This window comes from Lithobates pipiens, unplaced genomic scaffold (genome assembly GCF_037356315.1).
Source record: "Lithobates pipiens isolate NorthernLeopardFrog02 unplaced genomic scaffold, aLitPip1_a1.2 Scaffold_16, whole genome shotgun sequence".
In the NCBI taxonomy this organism is placed as follows: domain Eukaryota; kingdom Metazoa; phylum Chordata; class Amphibia; order Anura; family Ranidae; genus Lithobates; species Lithobates pipiens.
Genome location: NW_027507748.1, coordinates 362969823 through 362991189, shown reverse-complemented (window position 1 = coordinate 362991189; position 21367 = coordinate 362969823). Strand labels below are relative to the sequence as shown.

Genomic DNA, 21367 nt, shown 5'->3' with positions numbered 1-21367 from the left:
CGAAATCGAATTGCATGCGCTTCGGCAGTGGTGCCCATTAATATCAATGGGCAGGAGTGGTGGAGGAGCGGTATACACCACTCCAAATGTGCTGCTTGCAGAACTTTTTTTTAACATCTTGCCAGCGCATCGCCTCAGTGTGAAAGCACTCTGTCTTTCACACAGACTGCAGGGGAGCCGTTTTGCAGGCACTTTACAGGCACTATTTTTAGCTCAAAAGCACCTGAAAAACGCCCCAGTGGGAAAGGTGTCTGTTAGATTTTATGAGATGAAGGGGGATAAAAAAAATAAAAATAAAAAAATCGGCCAGACATATCGGCTGCCATGATTTCTAAATATCGGCATCGGCCAGAGAAAAACTCATATCGGTCGACCTCTAGATCTTAACAATATGATCCAACTGTGCACAATACTGAGAAATCAATCTCGCCGGACCATCCGGTACTTCAATTGCTGTGCCTTGAGATAGATAGATAGATATATCTCTATCTATCGACAAATTTGCTTTGAATCTAGGAGCCAGTTGTTTGGTGTTTTGTTTCTCCTCCTTCTTCTTTTTTTTTTTTTTTTTTTTTTGTTTTTTTTTTTTTGTTTTTAACCTGGTATGGATTGTCAGCTCCTGGGGTAAGACCAGTAATTTTCACACCCTAATTCGCAATGGAGCACCCAGTCAATATCTCCAATGTAACGCTGTTACATCGGGCATATGGGCTGACCTAAAGACTAAGGCTGGTAACAGATGGTACTGGATGGCATTGGCAAGTGGCACTGGTTTGGAACTGGCAGGTGGCACTGGTTGGTGATGGCAATTGGCACTGGCAGGTTTCACACCTGAGCACTCAGTAACTGTGTGAAACTGACAAGTAACAAGGAGCCGTCGGATTTGAGCTTGATGTTGGGATGGACAGACCCGGCCAGGGTGGGCGGCACCCAGCAGCTATCAAACGCCAGCCAATGATTGGGCTGCTTAAGAAAAGGGGCAGGGCCACATACACGTAGCGGCCTGCCCAGATCCCGCTGGGTCCCGCCCACCCCAACATCAAACTCAAATCTGACAGATCCTACTCTGTCCTCTGTTACTTGTCAGTTTCACACACTCAAGCGCCATATGTTTATACACTGCAGCTCACTGAATCGCCTGCCTGCCAGAAGTATATTAGAAACCGTACACCAGGTATGGCCTGCAGCGAGATATAGCTAAACTGTATGCAGTGGTATATACATCTCTAATCTCTATCTCTCTATCCACCAGGCCCGGTGCTGACTAGAGGTCGACCGATATGGGTTTTTCTCTGGCCGATACCGATATTTAGAAATCACCACGGCTGATGGGCCGATATACGATGGCGATTTTTTTTTTTTTTTTGACGATATGTTAGGCCAATTTGAAATGATAGCGTTTTAATCCTGCGCTACCACTGGTGATCTATCAAATGTCAAGGGCTGCTGCTACTACCAGAATGGATCACACCGTATCCACTTAATATGAAACTTAAGATATGTTGGTATTGCCCTGCCCCTATATTAAATAACCCTCCGAGGGTGATAAGTATAATGCCTAGTTACATAAATCAATAGTGTTATTTTTTTATATATATATATATATATATATATATCTATGTGTGTATGTCTACTGAATAATATCAAAAAGTGCTACATTAAATAAAATAAAACACACCACAGAGGTGATAGAATCCAAATAAATGAAAATCAAGTGAACAAAGGTAAGTAACTAAAAACAGTCTCTTAAAAAATTACTATTTTGATAAAGTGCAGAGAAAATGCAAAAAAATACAAAAATAAATAAACGCACTACAGAGTCAATTGAAAACCTCCACGGAAACACAAGTGCTTCAATTGAGTGCAAAGCCAAAAAACAGTGAATTGATCATAAAGTGCCAAGTGCGTCTTATAAATGTGCAAATAAGTAAACACTCTCCAGAGGTAATATAAGTGAACCACCCTAATAACAAATGATATACAAGAAAATATGAAAGAGTATACCTAGACCAAAAAGGGGGTACCCTCTCCTGATCACATGGAAATAAACTTTAGAATTAAACAAAAAATATATATAGTAGTAAACGCGCTACAGAGCCGGCTGTAACATACGTTATATCAGAATGAATCCGGCCTCTATAGATTAAATATACATATTGAAATCCATCAAAAAAAAAAAAAGATATATAAATATTCAAGTCCATAAATAAACAGTCTCCTTTAAGTGCAAGTGATTTGTGCAAACTTGTGCAAATTCGCTGTGATCACACTTTAGTGGGCAGTGACCCCTTACCTATAGCAAGGAGGGAATTCACATAGAGGTATATAGATTTCTTTATATGTCTTCTCTCCTGGTAAATTCGGTCACCTTCTCCTTTAAATTTTATTCTTATTGCTCCATAGGACCCATTAGATTAATAGAGAGAGGGAATACCATAGTGTAGTATCTCACAAATAGCATTTATTAAAAATTTTCCTACACAGGGTACTCACACATTAATAGATAGAAGAAAGCCTTTTTCTAGTAATCAGCAGAAAGTGCATCCACAGTCGGCATCCTTCCCGTCCCTACGTGTGACATCACACCACGTGACTTCATCAGGGGTTGCTGGGAAGGCATGCTATATCAGTATTTATAGTCATTTTGTCCTCATTCCGGGCGCCATTTTCTTGGTGGTTTACAATACATGTGTATATGGCCGCCATTTTTTCGGAGCCCTAGTAGCTGAGCCTACTATGCACATATACTGTGCATCATTCTACCTCGGTTGTACTCACTCTATAATCCCATGAGGCCACCATAGTGTCATAGGAAGTGGCCATGTTTACTATCATAGGGGCTAATAATATGCTAATGTGTCGCCCGAACGGGAGCCGCCATTTTGTGGGTTATAATAAAATACATAAGTTAAACGGCTGGTTAATATCCTATGCAGAAAAAGAGTAATTAAAACGTATATTTTATTATAGTTTTAATATACGTTTTAATTACTCTTTTTCTGCATAGGATATTAACCAGCCGTTTAACTTATGTATTTCATTATAACCCACAAAATGGCAGCTCCCGTTCGGGCGACACATTAGCATATTATTAGCCCCTATGTATTCTATTATAACCTACAAAATGGCGGCGCCCGTTCGGGAGACAAATTAGCATATTACTCGCCCCTATGATAGTAAACATGGCCACTTCCTATGACACTATAGTGGCCTCATGGGATTATAGAGCGAGTACAACCGAGGTAGAATGATGCACAGTTTATGTGCATAGTAGACTCAGCTACTAGAGCTCCGAAAAAATGGCGGCCGCATACACATGTATTGTAAACCACTAAGAAAATGGCGCCCGGAATGAGGACAAAATGACTATAAATATTGATATAGCATGCCTTCCCAACAACCCCTGATGAAGTCACGTCACGTGATGTGATGTCACGCATAGGGACGGGAAGGACGCCGACTGTGAATGCACTATGCGTGACATCACATCACGTGACGTGACTTCATCAGGGGTTGTTGGGAAGGCATGCTATATCAATATTTATAGTCATTTTGTCCTCATTCCGGGCGCCATTTTCTTGGTGGTTTACAATACATGTGTATGCGGCCGCCATTTTTTCGGAGCTCTAGTAGCTGAGTCTACTATGCACATAAACTGTGCATCATTCTACCTCGGTTGTACTCGCTCTATAATCCCATGAGGCCACTATAGTGTCATAGGAAGTGGCCATGTTTACTATCATAGGGGCGAGTAATATGCTAATGTGTCGCCCGAACGGGAGCTGCCATTTTGTGGGTTATAATGAAATACATAAGTTAAACGGCTGGTTAATATCCTATGCAGAAAAAGAGTAATTAAAACGTATATTAAAACTATAATAAAATATACGTTTTAATTACTCTTTTTCTGCATAGGATATTAACCAGCCGTTTAACTTATGTATTTTATTATAACCCACAAAATGGCGGCTCCCGTTCGGGCGACACATTAGCATATCATTAGCCCCTATGATAGTAAACATGGCCACTTCCTATGACACTATGGTGGCCTCATGGGATTATAGAGTGAGTACAACCGAGGTAGAATGATGCACAGTATATGTGCATAGTAGGCTCAGCTACTAGGGCTCCGAAAAAATGGCGGCCATATACACATGTATTGTAAACCACCAAGAAAATGGCGCCCAGAATGAGGACAAAATGACTATAAATACTGATATAGCATGCCTTCCCAGCAACCCCTGATGAAGTCACGTGGTGTGATGTCACGCGTAGGGACGGGAAGGAAGCTGACTGTGGATGCACTTTCTGCTGATTACTAGAAAAAGGCTTTCTTCTATCTATTAATGTGTGAGTACCCTGTGTAGGAAAAATTTTAATAAATGCTATTTGTGAGATACTACACTATGGTATTCCCTCTCTCTATTAATCTATTGGGTCCTATGGAGCAATAAGAATAAAATTTAAAGGAGAAGGTGACCGAATTTACCAGGAGAGAAGACATATAAAGAAATCTATATACCTCTATGTGAATTCCCTCCTTGCTATAGGTAAGGGGCCACTGCCCACTAAAGTGTGATCACAGCGAATTTGCACAAGTTTGCACAAATCACTTGCATTTAAAGGAGACTGTTTATTTATGGACTTGAATATTTATATATCTTTTTTTTTTTTTTTTTTTGATGGATTTCAATATGTATATTTAATCTATAGAGGCCGGATTCATTCTGATATAACGTATGTTACAGCCGGCTCTGTAGCGCGTTTACTACTATATATATTTTTTGTTTAATTCTAAAGTTTATTTCCATGTGATCAGGAGAGGGTACCCCCTTTTTGGTCTAGGTATACTCTTTCATATTTTCTTGTATATCATTTGTTATTAGGGTGGTTCACTTATATTACCTCTGGAGAGTGTTTACTTATTTGCACATTTATAAGACGCACTTGGCACTTTATGATCAATTCACTGTTTTTTGGCTTTGCACTCAATTGAAGCACTTGTGTTTCCGTGGAGGTTTTCAATTGACTCTGTAGTGCGTTTATTTTTGTATTTTTTTTGCATTTTCTCTGCACTTTATCAAAATAGTAATTTTTTAAGAGACTGTTTTTAGTTACTTACCTTTTTGTTCACTTGATTTTCATTTTATTTGGATTCTATCACCTCCTGTGGTGTGTTTATTTTATGTAGCACTTTGCACTTTTTGATATTATTCAGTGTGTGTATGTATGTATGTATGTATGTATGTATGTATGTATATAAATATTATACACAAACACTATTGATTTATGTAACTAGGCATTATACTTATCCCCCTCGGAGGGTTATTTAATATAGGGGCAGCGCAATACCAACATATCTTAAATGTTAGGCCGATTTTATTTTATTTTTTTTCCCCTTCATCTCATAAAATCTAACAGTTGGACACCTTTCCCACTGGGGCGTTTTTCAGGCCCTTTTGGGCTAAAAATAGAGCCTGTAAAGTGTCTGCAAAACGGCTCCCCTGCAGTCTGTGTGGAAGCCCCAAGTGCTTTCACACTGAGGAGATGCGCTGGCAGGACGTAAAAAAAAAGTCCTGCAAGCAGCAGTATTGAAATGAATGGGCACCGCTGCCAAAGCACCTGCAATGTGATTTGGCAGCGGCGCTTCACGGGCACATTTAACCCCTTCCTCGGCCGCTAGCTGGATTATAATTCCCCCGCTAGCAGCCGAATAGCGCCGCTAAAATGACTGTAAAGCGCCGCTAAAACTGGCCTGCTCGCTCCAGTGTGAAAGCAGCCTTAAGTGATAACGAAAATTTCTTACATTTATTAAACAAAACCAACATCCAAACAGTTCACTTGTATGTATAATTTAGAATTATATATAATATATTATTATTTTTTTATATATATTGCACAAAAACGGGTAAAACTTTTGGATGAAAAAAATGGGCTAACTTTTACTGTGGTGTGTGTGTTTCCCCCCCCCCCCCCCCAAAAAAAAATTGAGTTTGAAAGACCGCTGCGCAAATACCGTGTGACATAAAATAGTGCAACAACCGCTATTTTATTCCGTAGGATCTCTGCTAAAAAAAAAAATATATATATATATATATATATATATATATATATATATAAGTTTTGGGGTTCTAAGTGAATTTCTAGCAGAAAATACAGGATTTTTATTTGTAAGCATCAGGTGTCAGAAAAGATTTAGTCTTTAAATGGTTAAACTGAGAACTTCTACACACTGAGTTGAGTTTATTCATTCAAGTGTAAACATTGTATCTTTTTGCTCTTTTCTTGGCAGACTGCCCAGAGAGGAGACAAGTTCACTCAAGTCTCCAGGCAACTTGCACTGACTTCTATTACTGAAGTAATTTGCAAGTCGCGCTGAATATATCATCTGCCTTTTTTAACAGCACAATCGGCCTATGCCGATTAATTAAAAAAACGCCAAATATCGGCCGATATATCGGTCGACCTCTAGTGCTGACACTGTGCCGGTCCTGAGGTGCTGCCGGCAGGAGTTTTTAAGCGAGGCCGCGGCTTCAGCCTAGTCTGCGAGGCCGCGGCCTTGCCTAAAAACTCCTGCCCACAACTCGGGGCCAGCGTATCAAGTGTGGCCAAAACGGCAGCCGCTTGGGCACCACATGCTTGACCAGACATATGTTGCCCTCCCATTCAGTCTGATGGCAACAGTACTTAAAAAATAAAAATAAAAAAAAACCCACACCAAAGAACAAGATGGACCTTTCCTTGCTCCTCATCAGCTGGGATCTCCAACCCCACTATACCTTCAGTCCTCTCAGAAACCTGCACTGAGAGGAATGAAGGTGTAGTGTGTGCCAAGTACTTGAGGGCAATCTGCTACACCAATATCTGATTTTTAGCAGGCAAATTTCCCTATCCCAGTTGCTAAACCATAGAAAGAACTTCGGTTTCAATCATCCACATGCTCAGCGGGCGAATGCTAAATTGGCTAAATTTCTAGCACTGACTGCTGACTTTTCAGCTGGCAGACTGTGCCCCATTTTGTGAATTTGTGGTATGTGTGGTACCTCGGTGGCAGGTTCCCAAATGCCATTTCTTATCACGGAAGGCCATTCCAGCTCTCTACCGACATGTTGAAAGCAATGTCTTGGCCTCGTTGGACAGGGCGCTCATCGGTAAGGTGCATATTACCACTGACTCATAATCCAGCAGGCATGGACAGGGATGTTGCCTTTCTTTCACGGCGCACAGGGTAACTCTGCTGGCAGCTGGGAAGGTTGCAGGACAGGGTGCAGTATTGTTGGAGCTTGTTCCACCACTACACCTCAAATGCTAGTAGTGGTGATTCTGCCACACCTCTCTCCTCCACCCCCTCTTCTTCTTCCTCTATGGCCTCTTCCTCTGCAGATTTGTCCTCAGAATCAGCAGTGCTCCGTAGGCGTTCAAGGGGCCAAGCAAACACTCAGGCAAAAAGATGCCATGCGGTCCTTGAGTTGGTCTGTTTATGGGACAGGAGCCACACTGGGGCAAAGATTCTGTCGGCTCTGAAGGGGCAGACTCAGGTGGTTGACGCCATGCCAGCTTCCACCAGGAATGTTGGTTTGTGACAATGGCATATAATAATGCATGCCAATCAGTGATGCCCATTGTGGGCACTAGCATCCATTGTGGCACTGACTGGCATCCCTGGTGGTCTAGAGTGGCATACCTTGTGCTGGGTATCCCTGGTGGTCCAGTGTGGGCATCCTGGGGGGGCTGTGCTGATAATCGATCAGCACAGAACCCCCCTGTCAGAGGAGCAGCCGATCGGCTCTCCTCTACTTGCGACTCACCGGCTCTTCCTATTTACACTGTGATCAGCCGTGATTGGACATGGCTGATCACGTGGTAAGAGTCTCCGTCAGACTGACACCCCGCAGCAACGATCGCCGCGATGCGCGCCCCTCATATGACGTCCGGTCAGGATTTTGAAACCACTCTGCCGCCGTGCTTTTCTTATAGGGCAGGCGGCAAGTGGTTAAAATCACTGCTCCCAAAAAAAAAGTTCTTTTAAAACTTATTTTTTGCATTGATACATGTCCCCTGGGGCATGACCCAGTTCCCCGAACAATTTTTAGGACAATAACTTGCATATTAGCCTTTAAAATTCACTTTTGATTTTTCACATTCGGGTCCCATAGTCTTTAACCGGTTCCCGACCAGCGCGCGCCGATGTATGTTGGCAGAATGGCACGGGCAGGCATATTGGCGTACAGGTACGTCCAATCTTTAATGCCGCCCTGCCATCGTGAGTGCGCCGCCGGCGGCGCGCTGGTCGGGACCCCCGTGAGTCCGGTCGTGGGTCCCCTAAACTCGATCGCTGCGGGCATACCCGCGATCGTCTCACGGGGCAGCTGAACGAGGAAATGCCGTTGTAAATGCCTAGCGACTAGTAACTCTGATCTCTGCTCCAAATCACATGGAGCAGAGATCAGTGTTCACTAAATGAAAGCCCAGCCCCCCACAGTTAACACACCCCTAGGAACACTTAACCCCTTCACTGCCAGTGTCATTTACACCGGAATCGCTGCACTTGAGAATGGTCCCAAAAATGTCAGATGTGTCCGCCATAATGTCGCAGTCACAATAAAAATCGCTGATCGCCGCTATTACTAGTAAAAATTTTTTTAGAAAAATGCCATTAAACTATCCCCTATTTTGTAAACGCTATAATTTTTGTGCAAACCAATAATCGCTTATTGCTATATTTTTATTTTTCCAAAAATGTAAAAGAATACATATCGGCCTAAACTGAGGGAAACTTTTTTTTTTTTTTTCATATATTTTTGGGGATATTTATTATAACAAAAAGTAAAAAATAATGCGTGTTTTATTTTATTTAATTAATTTTTTCAAAATTGTCGCTCTATTTTTGTTTATAGCGCAAAAAAATTAAAACCGCAGGGGTGATCAAATACCACCAAAAAGCTCTATTTGTGGGGAAAATTTTTGACCGTGCAATTGTCCGTTAAAGCGACGCAGTGCCGAATCGTAAAAATTTCTCTGGTCTTTGACCAGCAAAATGGTCCGGGGCTTAAGTGGTTAACGGTGTTTGTATGCTCGCGTGACTTTTCGGTCCGTCGCATGTTGTGCCGCGAACCGGGGGGGCTCATCCATACCTCTGACATGCCTTTGTTGCACTGGGCACCCTAGTTACACTCTGCACTTTTCTCTCCTGTGTATACTTCCCGCTGTTGTACCATTTTTGCATTCCTCTCCTGTACTTGTGGTTTGTCTTCATGCCCTTTTATACACCTCTCTGGCACATACTGACTGCCCTCCTTACCCTATGCAATACTCTCTGACACATACTGCCTGGTGTCATACCTGCATTTCTCGCCTGCATTTATTTCTCATTTCAAACCCTCTGTCCCACCTTTCCTATATACATTGCCTTCGCACATTCCCTCCACCATTATTCCCCTGAACATAATGGATATTGTCATACCTACCAAACAGCATTCTTGCACATAATACCTGCGTTTTATTTATTTTTTATTTTTATTTTTCCAATAAATACATTTTTATACTGCTCACTTGCCTGTTTGGTGATTAGCCTAGGCTTATGATATCATGCACAGCGCTCTCTCTCTCTCGTGAGAGTTTGCCAGGAAAGGAGGAGGGATGAGTCATACAAGGGCCAATGAGAGCTGCAGAGCTTTAAGTGTGTGTCTGTGTAAATGCACAAAGTGAAGAGGCAGCAGCTTCATCTGCCCACAGTTAAAATGGTTGCAGCCAGACTCAGTGGAGGGATATTTCTGCAGCATATTTGGCAAGTACAGAATCGCAGTATATATGTGGTTGGAGGGAAGCTTCAGAATGGCAAAGATGTTTTTATTACAAATTATGTGAGCAGACTGCAGTTCCTCTTTAAGAATTGTTCCTAGTGTCACAGTAGTCAATCCCCACAAATAAAAATTCTGTTAATTCCCCACCAGATTCCATAGCGAGCCCCAGGAAGGACAACAGTCGCATGAAGAGCTACAAAAATAAGGCTCTAAACCCAGAAGAAATGCGCAGAAGGCGTGAAGAGGAGGGAATTCAACTCCGCAAACAGAAACGGGAACAACAGGTCAGTATATCTGGATTAAAAAGATTAGAGCAAAACGGCCCGATGGGTCCCATGTTTTGTCAAATTATTTAGGGGTGACATTTGATTATCCCAGCAATTTTTTTTTTTTTTTTTTTTTTTCATCATTATCTCAAAAATATTCTATTTAGCCTATGCCAAGGAAAGGGGGTTTTCTCCTTACACCGTTAGTAATTTTAATATACTAATAGTATTTGGTTCGTTACGCAGAGCTATTTGAAATTTTTGTGGGTTTTGCATCCCAGTAATTTGCCGGAGCATTGAAAAATCCCCAATTCTAATACTCCCTAATATGGGGGTGTTCCCACTATACATGGTACCTAGTGCCTCGTAGGACACATCCTTGAAAGCATAGTGAGGAGGTTCTCGGTTATATCTTTGCAAGGTGGAAAGGAACTAGATACCACCTAGTTAAGACCTTTTTGATTTGCTTCTATCAGAGACACATTTAAAATGCCACAAAAGGAAGATTGGTAATGGATGTGCCACTGGGTTGGCTCCATATCTACAGAGATCTCCCTATCCCACTTTTTCATACAACCCATTTTGTAAGGAGGGTTGAGCAAAAAGCCTGTAGGTCGTGGATATGCCTCACTGAAGCTTGTATTGTTGCAGTGTTAAGTCATGCTAAAAGTCTTCTAGGACAGCTTCGAGAGAGCGAGACTCCTCCCACCTAAACAAGAAATGCATGATTCTTATTGATGTAAAATGGCCACACCCTCATGAATAACTCAGTTTTATGTGCTATAAAGGTCGCCGTGTGCTGACCCTGCTGGGCTGGATGTTGAGATCTAGCATGACTTTTGGGCACTAGGCTGTGCATTTTGGGGCTTTCCAGACCTGAATGCACTGTGTAAGCCATGGAGCACTTTCCATGTCCAGAGTTGTGCTTCAGCTCCAATTGTGACTCTGTCTCTGAATACTGATGTAAGGACAGTCACACTAAAGCACAGTGTGCTACATTATTCTGTACACCTGGGTGCTTTTTTCAAATTTCCCGCCAACACTGGTTTTACAGTGGTAAGGGTTAAGGCTGTGGGACCGAGCATTAAAGCCTTATGTTGAGTGGGGGTCAGTCATTTGTTTCCTCCATCTTTGCCAGGAACCAGGAGAAGAACTACATCTCTGAGGCCACCTGAAGAAAATTAAGCTGCGCAGGGCGACTGGGTCCTATCCGGCAGTTTTCAAAATTAGTCCACCTTGTTTAAATAGGGGCTCTGGTACCGTCCGGTTAGGAGCAGACCCGCTCCCTTCCTTTTTCCAGCACCGAGTTGGCCAGAGTCAGGATGGTGGGGGTTGGAGACGCCGCCACGTCATTTCCGGAGGAACTGCGTCATCGCTGTGTACCGAGACTTCCGGTTCCGGGTCTCTGGAGGTACAGGGAGGAAGAGAGAAGCCCACGCTGTGCCTGTGTGATCCTGAGCAGCGTCCAGCTATACCAGACAAGCAGCGGGATCCCGAACTCGAGGGGGGGCATGGAGGCTAATCCCCAGGACACTCCGTGGAGGCAGGCATCAGTCAAACCCAGGTAGGATGCTGGGCAAGCCATTACTCTGGTGGTTAATGGGTATTTCTAGTGGTGGTGGTTAGAGGTCGACCGATATATCGGCCGATATTTGCCGTTTTTTAAATCATCGGCCGATTTGTGCTGATAAAAAGCCGATTTAGAACTACAGCGGGACTTTGAAATGATTTCTGTATAGAAGTCAGTCTAAGTTGACTGAGTCGTCATAGCAACACTTTCCTCCACTCTGGGCTGGCTGCCAAGAAAAGAACTAAATGATACAATGTTTACACTTGAATGAATTAAGTCATCTCTGTGTGTAGAAGTTCTCAGTTTAACCATTTAAAGACTAAATCTTTTCTGACACTTGTTGCTTACAAGTAAAAATCCTGTATTTTCTGCCAGAAAATCACTTAGACCCCCCAAAAATGATATATATTTTTTTAGCAGAGATCCTAGGGAATAAAATAGCGGTTGTTGCAATATTTTATGTCACACGGCATTTGCACAGAGGTCTTTCAAATGCATTTTTTGGGGAAAAAAATACACCATTTAAAAAATAAAAATAAAATAAAAACAGTAAACTTAGCCCATTTTTTTTTTTGTCCAAAAGTTTTGACTACCTGTTTTTATTTAATATATATATATATATATATATATATATATATATATATATATATATATATATTTTTTTTTTTTTTTATCTAAATCATACATACAAGTAAACTGATTGGAGGTTTGTTTTGTTTAATAAATGTTTAACTGTAAGAAATTTTCTGTATCACTTATGAAGACTGCTTTCACACTGGAGCGGGCAGGCGTTGATGGTAAAACGCAAGTTTTAGCGGCTCTTTACCATCATTTTAGCGGTGCTATTTGGCTGCTAGTGGGGCACATATAACCCAGCTAGCGGCCAAGGAAGAGGTTAAATGCGCCCATGAAGCACTGCTGCCAAATCGCATTGCATGCGCTTCGGCAGTGGTGCCCATTCATATCAATGGGCAGGAGTGGTGGAGGAGCGGTATACACCACTCCAAACGTGCTGCTCTGTCTTTCACACAGACTGCAGGGGAGCCATTTTGCAGGCACTTTACAGGCGCTATTTTTAGCCCAAAAGCGCCTTAAAACGCCACAGTGGGAAAGGTGTGTTAGATCAAGGGGGATTAAAAATAAATAAATAAAATAAAATCGGCCTAACATATCGGCCCAAAAAAATCGGCATCATATATCGGCAATCGGCCGCCATGATTTCTAAATATCGGCATCTGCATCGGCCAGAGAAAAACCCAAATCGGTCGACCTCTAGTGGTGGTAAGGCTGGGACCTGTGGTGATGGTCATCTGACATTCCAGATTTTGCGGTGGTGGTGCAGCACGTGTGTTTTTTTTAGGAGGGTTAAAATACTAAGGATGCCTATTTTTTGTTTCAGGCTAAGGAGGCCCCAAGGGAAGACCAAATCGGGCTGCAAAAAGTGCCCTAATTGTGGAAATAGACTGTCCTCAGGCTCTAGCAAAGCCTTATGCAAACAGTGTATTGCAGGCATTAAGACAGAGGCAGACTCCCCCTTGGCTAAATTCCTTGGTTTCTTTTAAAGATGAGATGGTATCAACTTTTAAATATCTCCAGGATTTAATTATGGATGTAGGTACAGTTGCTTCCACCAGTAGAGCAACCACAATCTCCTCACCATACCTTACAACACCCAGCTCCGGGGAGCCCCGTATAGTCAGGGAGCATAGCCCCGCATTAGTTAGTCCTGAATCCTCTGATGTGGATTCAGACCAGGATGAGGATCAGGCTGTAGCTAACAAAGGCGCAAGATATAGGCTATCTCTTGAGGAAGTGGAAGAGCTATTGAGCGCCATTTGTGATACGCTGGAAATTGATGAAAAAGAGACTCAACTAACCAGACATGATCAAATGTGTGACACTCTGGGGAAAAAGAAGGCTAAAGTTTTTCCAATACATAAAGTGCTTTCTGACCTGATCGTTAAGGAATGGTCCAAGCCAGATAAGAAGGTCTTCTTTCCCAATTCACTGAAAAGATTTCCTTTTGATGCGAGCCCAGAGGTGGTCTGGAATAAAAATCCTAAGATGGACGCTCCTCTATCTAAAGTCTCTAAACAGTTTGACCTAGCCTTTGAGGACATGGGTCATTTAAAGGATCCAATGGACAGAAGGACAGACTTAGTCCTAAAGAGGGCCTGGGATGCTTCTATGGAAGGTTTGAAACCAGCTTTAGCCACTTGAAATAAGAAATCTGGAGTTCTGGTTATCAATACTGCAGGCACTCCTAGGGCTGAACTATTAAAGACCTTTCCTATGCTTTTTAAAGCCACGAGTTTCATTTCTGATGCCTCCACTGATTCCGTTAAATTCACGGCTAAGTCTGCAGCACTCTCGGTGGCAGCTAGGAGAGCAGTATGGATGAAAACTTGGGGAGGAGACACGGTGTCTAAAACTCGCCTGTGCATTGTCCCTTTTACAGGAGATCTAGTCTTCGGGCCTGAATCAGATACCGCCTTAGGACGGCGGCTAAAAAGAAAACCTTTCCCACAAAATAGAAGAATTTTCAAAGGAAACTTTTTTTTTTTTTTTTTTGTCCCTCAAAAACAGAGGAGTTCAAACCCAAAAAGCACTGGACGGGACAAAAAGGGAAAGGAAAAGGGGGCATATATTTTAACCGCCCCAGTGACGTCCGCTTTCCTGTGGGGGGAAGGTTATCTAACTTTCTTCCACAGTGGGAAACCGCAAACAAGTTTGTCCTAAATATTATAAAAAGAGGTTATGCACTAGAGTTTCACAGCAGCCCACCCTCAAAATTTCTGGTAACAAAACTCCAGAGTCACTCAAAAGGCCAGGGCCTTGCTATTACTGATAGGGGAGATGGTGGATCAAGAGGTATTGACACCAGTCCTCATACTTTACTCTAATTTTTGTGGTAAAAAGCCATCTGGGAAGCTGACTGATCATGAACCTCCGTCCTCTGAATCTCTCCATCCGTTAAAGTTTTGGATGGAGTCCATTTATTCAATAAAGAATCTCCTCCAAAATGAGGTGTTTATGGCTACCCTGGACTTAAGGGATGCCTATCTGCATATCCCTATAAAAAAGGAATGCCAAAAATTTCTTCAGATGGTGATTCAGATAGATGCAAAGATAAATCATTTTCAGTGCAGAGCACTTCCATTAGGACTGTCATCCTCCCCGAGAATATTTACTAAGGTTCTTGGGGAGGCACTAGTTCCATTAAGACTTCAGTCGGTCTCAATCATTCCATGTCTAGACGACTTGCTACTAACAGCTTACTCGGGAAAACAAGCTCTCTCAGGACTTAGAACTAACACAGCTCAGCCTGAGTCAGCTAGGGTGGAATGTCAGTCTGGAAAAATCCAAAACTATCCCTACACAGGAGATCCTGTACCTAGGTTACAAGATCATGTCTGTAGATCAGACCATAGTACTACCAGAAGAAAAGATTGTGAATCTGTGGCACAAAACTTATTTTCTCCAAAGCTACCCCAAGTGTACAGTAAGAGAGGTCATGTTGGTGTTGGGTCTCATGACAGCAGCAATTCCGGCTGTACAATGTGCCAGGCTCCATCAAAGGAACCTTCCGAGGTTCTTGTTAGAACACTTAAAAGGCAGGGATCTGGAAGAAGAGGTCTTGATCCCCGATAAAGTAAAGCGTTTTCCTCTGGTGGTGGAAGGACGCAGAGAACCTAAACAAGGGGGTTCTCTGGGTCTTTCCTATCCCATCCACACTGATCACGGATGCAAGCAGTTGGGGCTGGGGGGCCCATCTCAACTCTAACCCGGCCCAGGGCAGGTGGATTCCAGAAAAATACATTTCTCCTCCAATTGGAAGGAGCTAGCAGCGATCCTCAGAGCTATACTAGCTTTTCAGACCACGATACAGGGTCACCATCTACAAGTCCGCTCAGACAATGTGACGGCTGTAGCTTATATAAACGGAGAGGTACCAGAAGTCCTCGTTTAATGTCGGTGGCCAGGCACGTTTTTCAGTGGGCAGAATCCAATCTAAGGTCCATTTCTGCAATACACTTGAAAGTGGAACTGAACAACACTGCAGACTTCTTGAGTCGACAATGAGTTTCGAATCAAGAATGTCCGCTACGTCCAGAGGTGTTCAATCTCATAGCAGCTCACTGGGAAAGGCCAGTAGTGGATCTTTTTGCAAACGGAGAACGCAAAAGTTCCCAATTTTTGCTCTCTATGGCCAGGTGATCTTCCCTTGGCAGTAGATGCCTTACAGACTCCATGGACTTTCAGCTTGGCGTATGCGTTTCCTTCACTTCACCTCATCCCAAGGGTTCTAGTGAAATTTCTGGCAGAGGAAACATGCTTGATTCTAGTGGCACCATTTTGGCCCAGAAGACCATGGTTTACAATGTTGCTGCAGTTGACAGACCAATCTCCCCTGAGACTTCCCTGCAGACAGGACCTCCTGTCACAGGGACCTCTTCTTCTTCTTTTTTTTTTTTTTTTCCATCCACAAGTAACCATGCTAAACCTCTCAGCGTGGTTACTGAGGAAGAAATTTTGAGGAGTAAGGGCCTGACAGAGTAATAAAGACCTTACTACTGTATAGGAAGCCAACCACCAGAGCTATTTATAGGAAAGTCGGGAGAAAATGTAATAGTTGGCTGGATAGCTGTGGGGAGAAAAACATGGATAGACAAAGGACTAACTCCTAGTACTATTAAGGTTCAGATAGCTGCCATAAGTGTTTACCTAGAGAAACTTGCAGGAGGATCCTTTCATCTCTAGGTTCTGTAAAGCGATCTCTAGACGTAAACCAGCCAGTCAACAAAGCTTCATCTTGGGTTCTAGCTGTTGTACTGAAGGCTTTCTTAGGTTCACCTTTTGAACCTATGTCGGAGGCCTCTTAGACTGATTACATTCAAGACAGTACTTCTTGTGGCATTCACTTCAGCCCGTAGGGTTAGTGAGATACAAGCCTTTTCCATCAGAGAGCCATTCCTACAGATTTTAGAAGACCGAGTCCTTCTAAAGACAGACCCTGGGTTCTTGCCAAAAGTGGCATCTAGTTTCCATAGTTCACAGGACATTGTTCTTCCTTCATTCTGCCAGAATGCATCAAACGAGAGAGTAAAGATTTCATTTATTAGACTTAAGGCGGTGCATCTTGGCATATCTTAAGGTAACAAATCCATTTAGCATCTCAGATTCTTTTTGTTCTGTTTCTGGTCAACGTAAGGGACAGAAGGCTCCAAAGGCCACCATAGCTAGGTGGATTAGGCTAGCTATAACAGAGGGTTATAGAGCAATGAACAAAGATCCTCCTGGGGGTATTGGAGCCCATTCTACAAGGGCATTAGCAGCATCCTGGGCAGAAAGGGCTGGTGCCACCCCAGAGGAAATATGTAAAGCAGCCACATGGTTAAGCTTCTCCACCTTTACAAGACTAATCTGGTGATTACATGGGGATCCTCTCAAGGGCTGTCCTGGAACACATCTGGGGAAAACCGGAGTTGGTACTTACCGGTAACTCCTTTTCCAGTGGTCTTCCAGGACAGCATGATCCCACCCTTTTTTTTTTTTTTTTTCTCTTTATAATGTTGATATAATAACGATATTACTTGTTGTGGTTATGTTGTTTTTTTTTACAGTTTCGGTTCTTGGTAAATGACTGGCCAGGGACCTGAAGGACCGCCTTTTGAGCTATGGCAATGTGTTTCCTGGGTCGATGGGAGGGACTCCATCTCTCAAGGGCTGTCCTGGAAGACCACTGGAAAAGGAGTTACCGGTAAGTACTAACTCTGGTTTTCTTTATTGTATATCATGGGACACAGAGCCTTAAGTAATTAATGGGTTATGGGCCACCTTCAGGTGTTGACACTGGTATACACATCAGTTTTTTTTTTCGCCAGTGTCTAAGGTGTGGTCACGAGTTGAGATGTGCTCTGAGGAGCTCCAGGAGGGATCCATGCTGGATTTAAAAGGCCTCCACAACCGGATCCATCCACGCCACTGCGGCCACAGAATGGTACCTGGGCCTCGCATAGAAGAACCAGGTTTTGCCTGTAAGCTTCTCTTTGATAGCTGGACCCTAGGAATCGAGACTTCTTTTTCTCTAGTCATCTGTTAGCACTAGAGAGATTAGGCTCCACCTACGGAGGCAGGAAAGGCATCATCAGACCTTTTAAATGGCGGGACCTGTCCCTTCTCCCTCAGTCTTTGTGTTTCCTCCACCAGAGGAGGAAGCTGGATTGGAGCTCTCCTTCCCCCTGAAACTGGGATAGCCCATGTGAGAAGGGGAAAGATGTCTGTGTACCTTGGCAAACAGGATGACAGATATCTGGGGTCCCCCCCGGTCAGGTTGAGCGCAGCTGTGACCGGCGCTCTCCTCCTAGATAGCCTGTGGAGGGCTGGTGTTCCCCGCCTGACGGCTGAATTGAATTTGGCGCGGGTCAGACGGGGGGCGGGCACAGGCTCTGAGTTCAGGGCTGTGGAACGCAGGAGGAGGGTGGGGACTTTCAGCTAACCGGTTCCGGGCTGTGCGGCGAGCGTGGACGGTGGAACCAGAGCGCATTATTTGAAAAGCGCAAGCCACAAGACAGACTGTGATGCACCACAGGCTTAAGGGGAAAAGCCTTCAGGCGGTCAGGCAACTTCTGGGTGAAGAATGGATGCAGTGGAACGTGGCAGTGGAGCCAAACCAGCTTAGGTAGGCAAACACAAGGGTGTTTTGTACCTACGGGGCTGGGGGGGGGGGGTGTGGAGGGATGGACAGATTAGGTAGTTAATTTGTTGTAGTCCCCCCTCTATTTAAACAGGATCTGGAGTAATGTGTCTTACGAATCCTGTTGGCTGGTGGGGTGCACATAGGTGTTTGGTGAAGGCATCCTATTTTTGCTAAGGTTACGCTGATGGTAGCTTGTCTGTGTTTCCCCTCCTATTCTTCTCTCCTTCTCTCCTTCTCTTGTCTTGGGCTCTGCCCAAAGAACCGGAGAAGTCTGGGGGGGGGGGGGGGGAAGAAGCGATGTCCATTATGTGTGAACAAATTTTAAGGAGGGCTGTATTAAGCCCCTATGTAAACCCTGCATAGATAAGTTGGTTTACAAGGAGGGCCTGTAAGGAACTTTCTGGGGTACAGAAAAAAATTCAGTCCATCAAGACAATGCTAGTGAACCTTGAGACCCCATAACCAGCCACAGTTCTGCTTGCATCCACCCCAGAGGAGGGTGATGAATCGGGGGAGAGGAATTTGATTCTCTGGATGGCCTGAGTGAGACGGCATCATCCAGAGAGATTCCGATTCAAGGGACAAGCTCACCCAGATACAGGCTCTTGCTCGAGGAGGTCGATGCCTTATTGGGGGGGATTTATGAGACACTTGAAATTAAAGAACAGCAAGTCTCTCTCTGTCCTTGCACATAACGGATGTATCAAACCCTGAAACAGGATCCAACCAGGGTCTTCCCGGTTCATAGCGCACTAGTGAACTATTAAGAGGGTGGGTGGAACCAGAGAAAAAAACGATTTATTCCCCCCCCGAAAGTCTGGAGACCAGGGAAACTTTTTTTTCGTCCCCAAAGGCAGGGACAGTCACAAGGACAGACCTCTTAAAGGGTCCGTTCCTATTAAAAAAAAAAAAAAAAAAAGTGGGGAATGAGGAAAACGGAAAGGCGTTCTGTTTTCCTCTCCTAAGAAAACCACTAAGTCCCAGTGACTTGGTTCTCATGTTGGGAAGACTGGGGCAGTCCTCCCACAGTGGGAAAAGACTACCCCCAAACACCTTTTATTCTGAGGATAATCAGGGAAGTTTACTGAATACAGTTCAAGCACACTCTGCCTATGAGGATGTGTGTGTGTGTGTGTGTGTGTGTGTGTGTGACCAAAACTCCCAGAGATCCTCAGAAGGTGATGGCCTTACTGTCACAAATTGGCGATCTGGTAGACTAACAGGTGCTTGTTCCAGTGCCACGACAGGAGGTAAACCGCGGTTTCTACTCGCATGTGTTTGCAGTGAAGAAACCGTTGGACAAATTCTGGCAAATTTTGAATTTAAAGTTACTAAACAAGTGTGTAACCTACAAAAAAATTCCGGATGGAAACAATCTTTACAGTAAGGTCAATCCCCCCCGCCACCAGACTGATTCATGGCCTCCCTCAATCTGAGGGATGCCTACCTACACGTCTCCATTCACGAAGACTCTCAAAAATATGAGGATATCGATTCAGTGGGGAAGGCAGACCCGACACTTTCAGTTAAGGGCCCTGCAAATCGGCCTATCCTCCTCCCCCCCCCCCCCCCCCCCCCCCCCAGGATATTTACAAAAGTCCTGGTGGAAGCATTGGCTCGCTTAAAACTGAAGGGGTTCGAGGTCATACCTTATTTGGACGACCTTTTATTCTTTGCCCCCGCCAAACTCCAACTACAGGAAGATCTGTGGACAGCCATTTCCTTTCTAAAAGGACTGGGTTGGTTAACGAAGAATCGCACCTGATCCCGACACAGGCCTTGCAGTACCTGGGTTTCCTGGTGGACTCGGTAACGAAAAAAATCTTTTTACAGAGGAGAAAATAGAAAGGGTGAAGGTGACTGCAACTTGGTTGCAAAACAATCGGGTAATTTCCCTCCGTTCAGCTATGTCGGGACTGGGTCTGCTGGTGACAACAAACCCTGCGGTTCCTTGGGCAAGGGCCTATTTCAGGTGCCTTCAGGACACCATCCTTAAACAGTTGGCACTTGGCACAAGAATCCCTAGACACGGCTATCCACCTATCTTCAAGGACCAGGAGGTCTCTATAGTGGTGGAGAAAAGAGGAGAACCTAGTACAGGGTCTATGGTGGTCTCTTCCAGTGTCTGTTCGCATCACTACTGATGCCAGTGCTTGGGCTGGGGGGACCATTTGGGGTCAGAAATAGCCCAAGGGCGCTGGGAGAAAATTCAGTCCAAAAGGTCAGCCAACTGGAGAGAGTTGCAGGCGATCTGGGAAGCATTAAGAGATCTGAAGGACCACCATGTACAGCTCCTCTCGGACAGAGTGGTAGCAGTCTCGTATCTAAACGAACAAGGAGGAACGTGATGCCCTTCCTTAATCAGACTAACAAAGATGATCTTGCATTGGGCCGAGAAAAACCTAGGGTCTGTCTCGGCAGTCCATCTGAAAGGAGTGGACAACCACCTGGTGGACTTTCTGAGTCGACAGTGTGCGAATCAATGGTCCCTAAACAGGGAAATCTTTCAGCTGATGGTGAAGGGGGGTCTCCCAGAGGTGGACTTGTTCGTCAGCAGAACAAAGGCCCAGGTTCCAGTTTACTTCTCACTAGAAAGGCGCAGGGACCAAAGTGATAGGTCCACTTTTGTGCCAAGAAGTCTTTCTCACTTGCTATGCCTTTCCCCCATTCAAACTTATTCCTATAGTCCTGAGGAAATTTCTTCAAGAACGGACCACAATGATATTAGTGGTTCCGTATTGGCCGAAGAGGCCATGGTTTTCCACGCTGTTAAGCCTGCCAGAGGAGCCTCCCCTCATGCTGCCTGAGAGGGAAGATCTGCTGTCCCAGGGCCCAGTTCTGTTATGAGAAATACAGACTCTAAAGTTATTGGCTTGGTGTCCGAGAAAAGCCTCTTGAAATGTAAAGGGCTCTCAAACAGGGTGGTAAATACAACTCTTTCCAGTAGAAAAAAGGTAACCCAAGCAATTTGTTAAATTTTGGAAAGTTTTTTTTTTTTTTTTTCTTTTTTGTTCGTGGTTAGATGTCA

General features: G+C 44.0%; 1 protein-coding gene across 2 annotated transcripts in view; it reads left to right on the top strand.

The window, feature by feature from the left end:
• KPNA6 (karyopherin subunit alpha 6) overlaps nt 1–21367 on the top strand; it is a 95255-nt gene that overhangs the window by 8320 nt on the left and 65568 nt on the right. For both annotated transcript variants that reach the window (XM_077481985.1, XM_077481982.1), the window contains exon 2: nt 9954–10087. In XM_077481985.1, coding sequence (XP_077338111.1) covers nt 9954–10087 — 134 coding nt within the window. The remainder of the gene's footprint in view (nt 1–9953; nt 10088–21367) is intronic.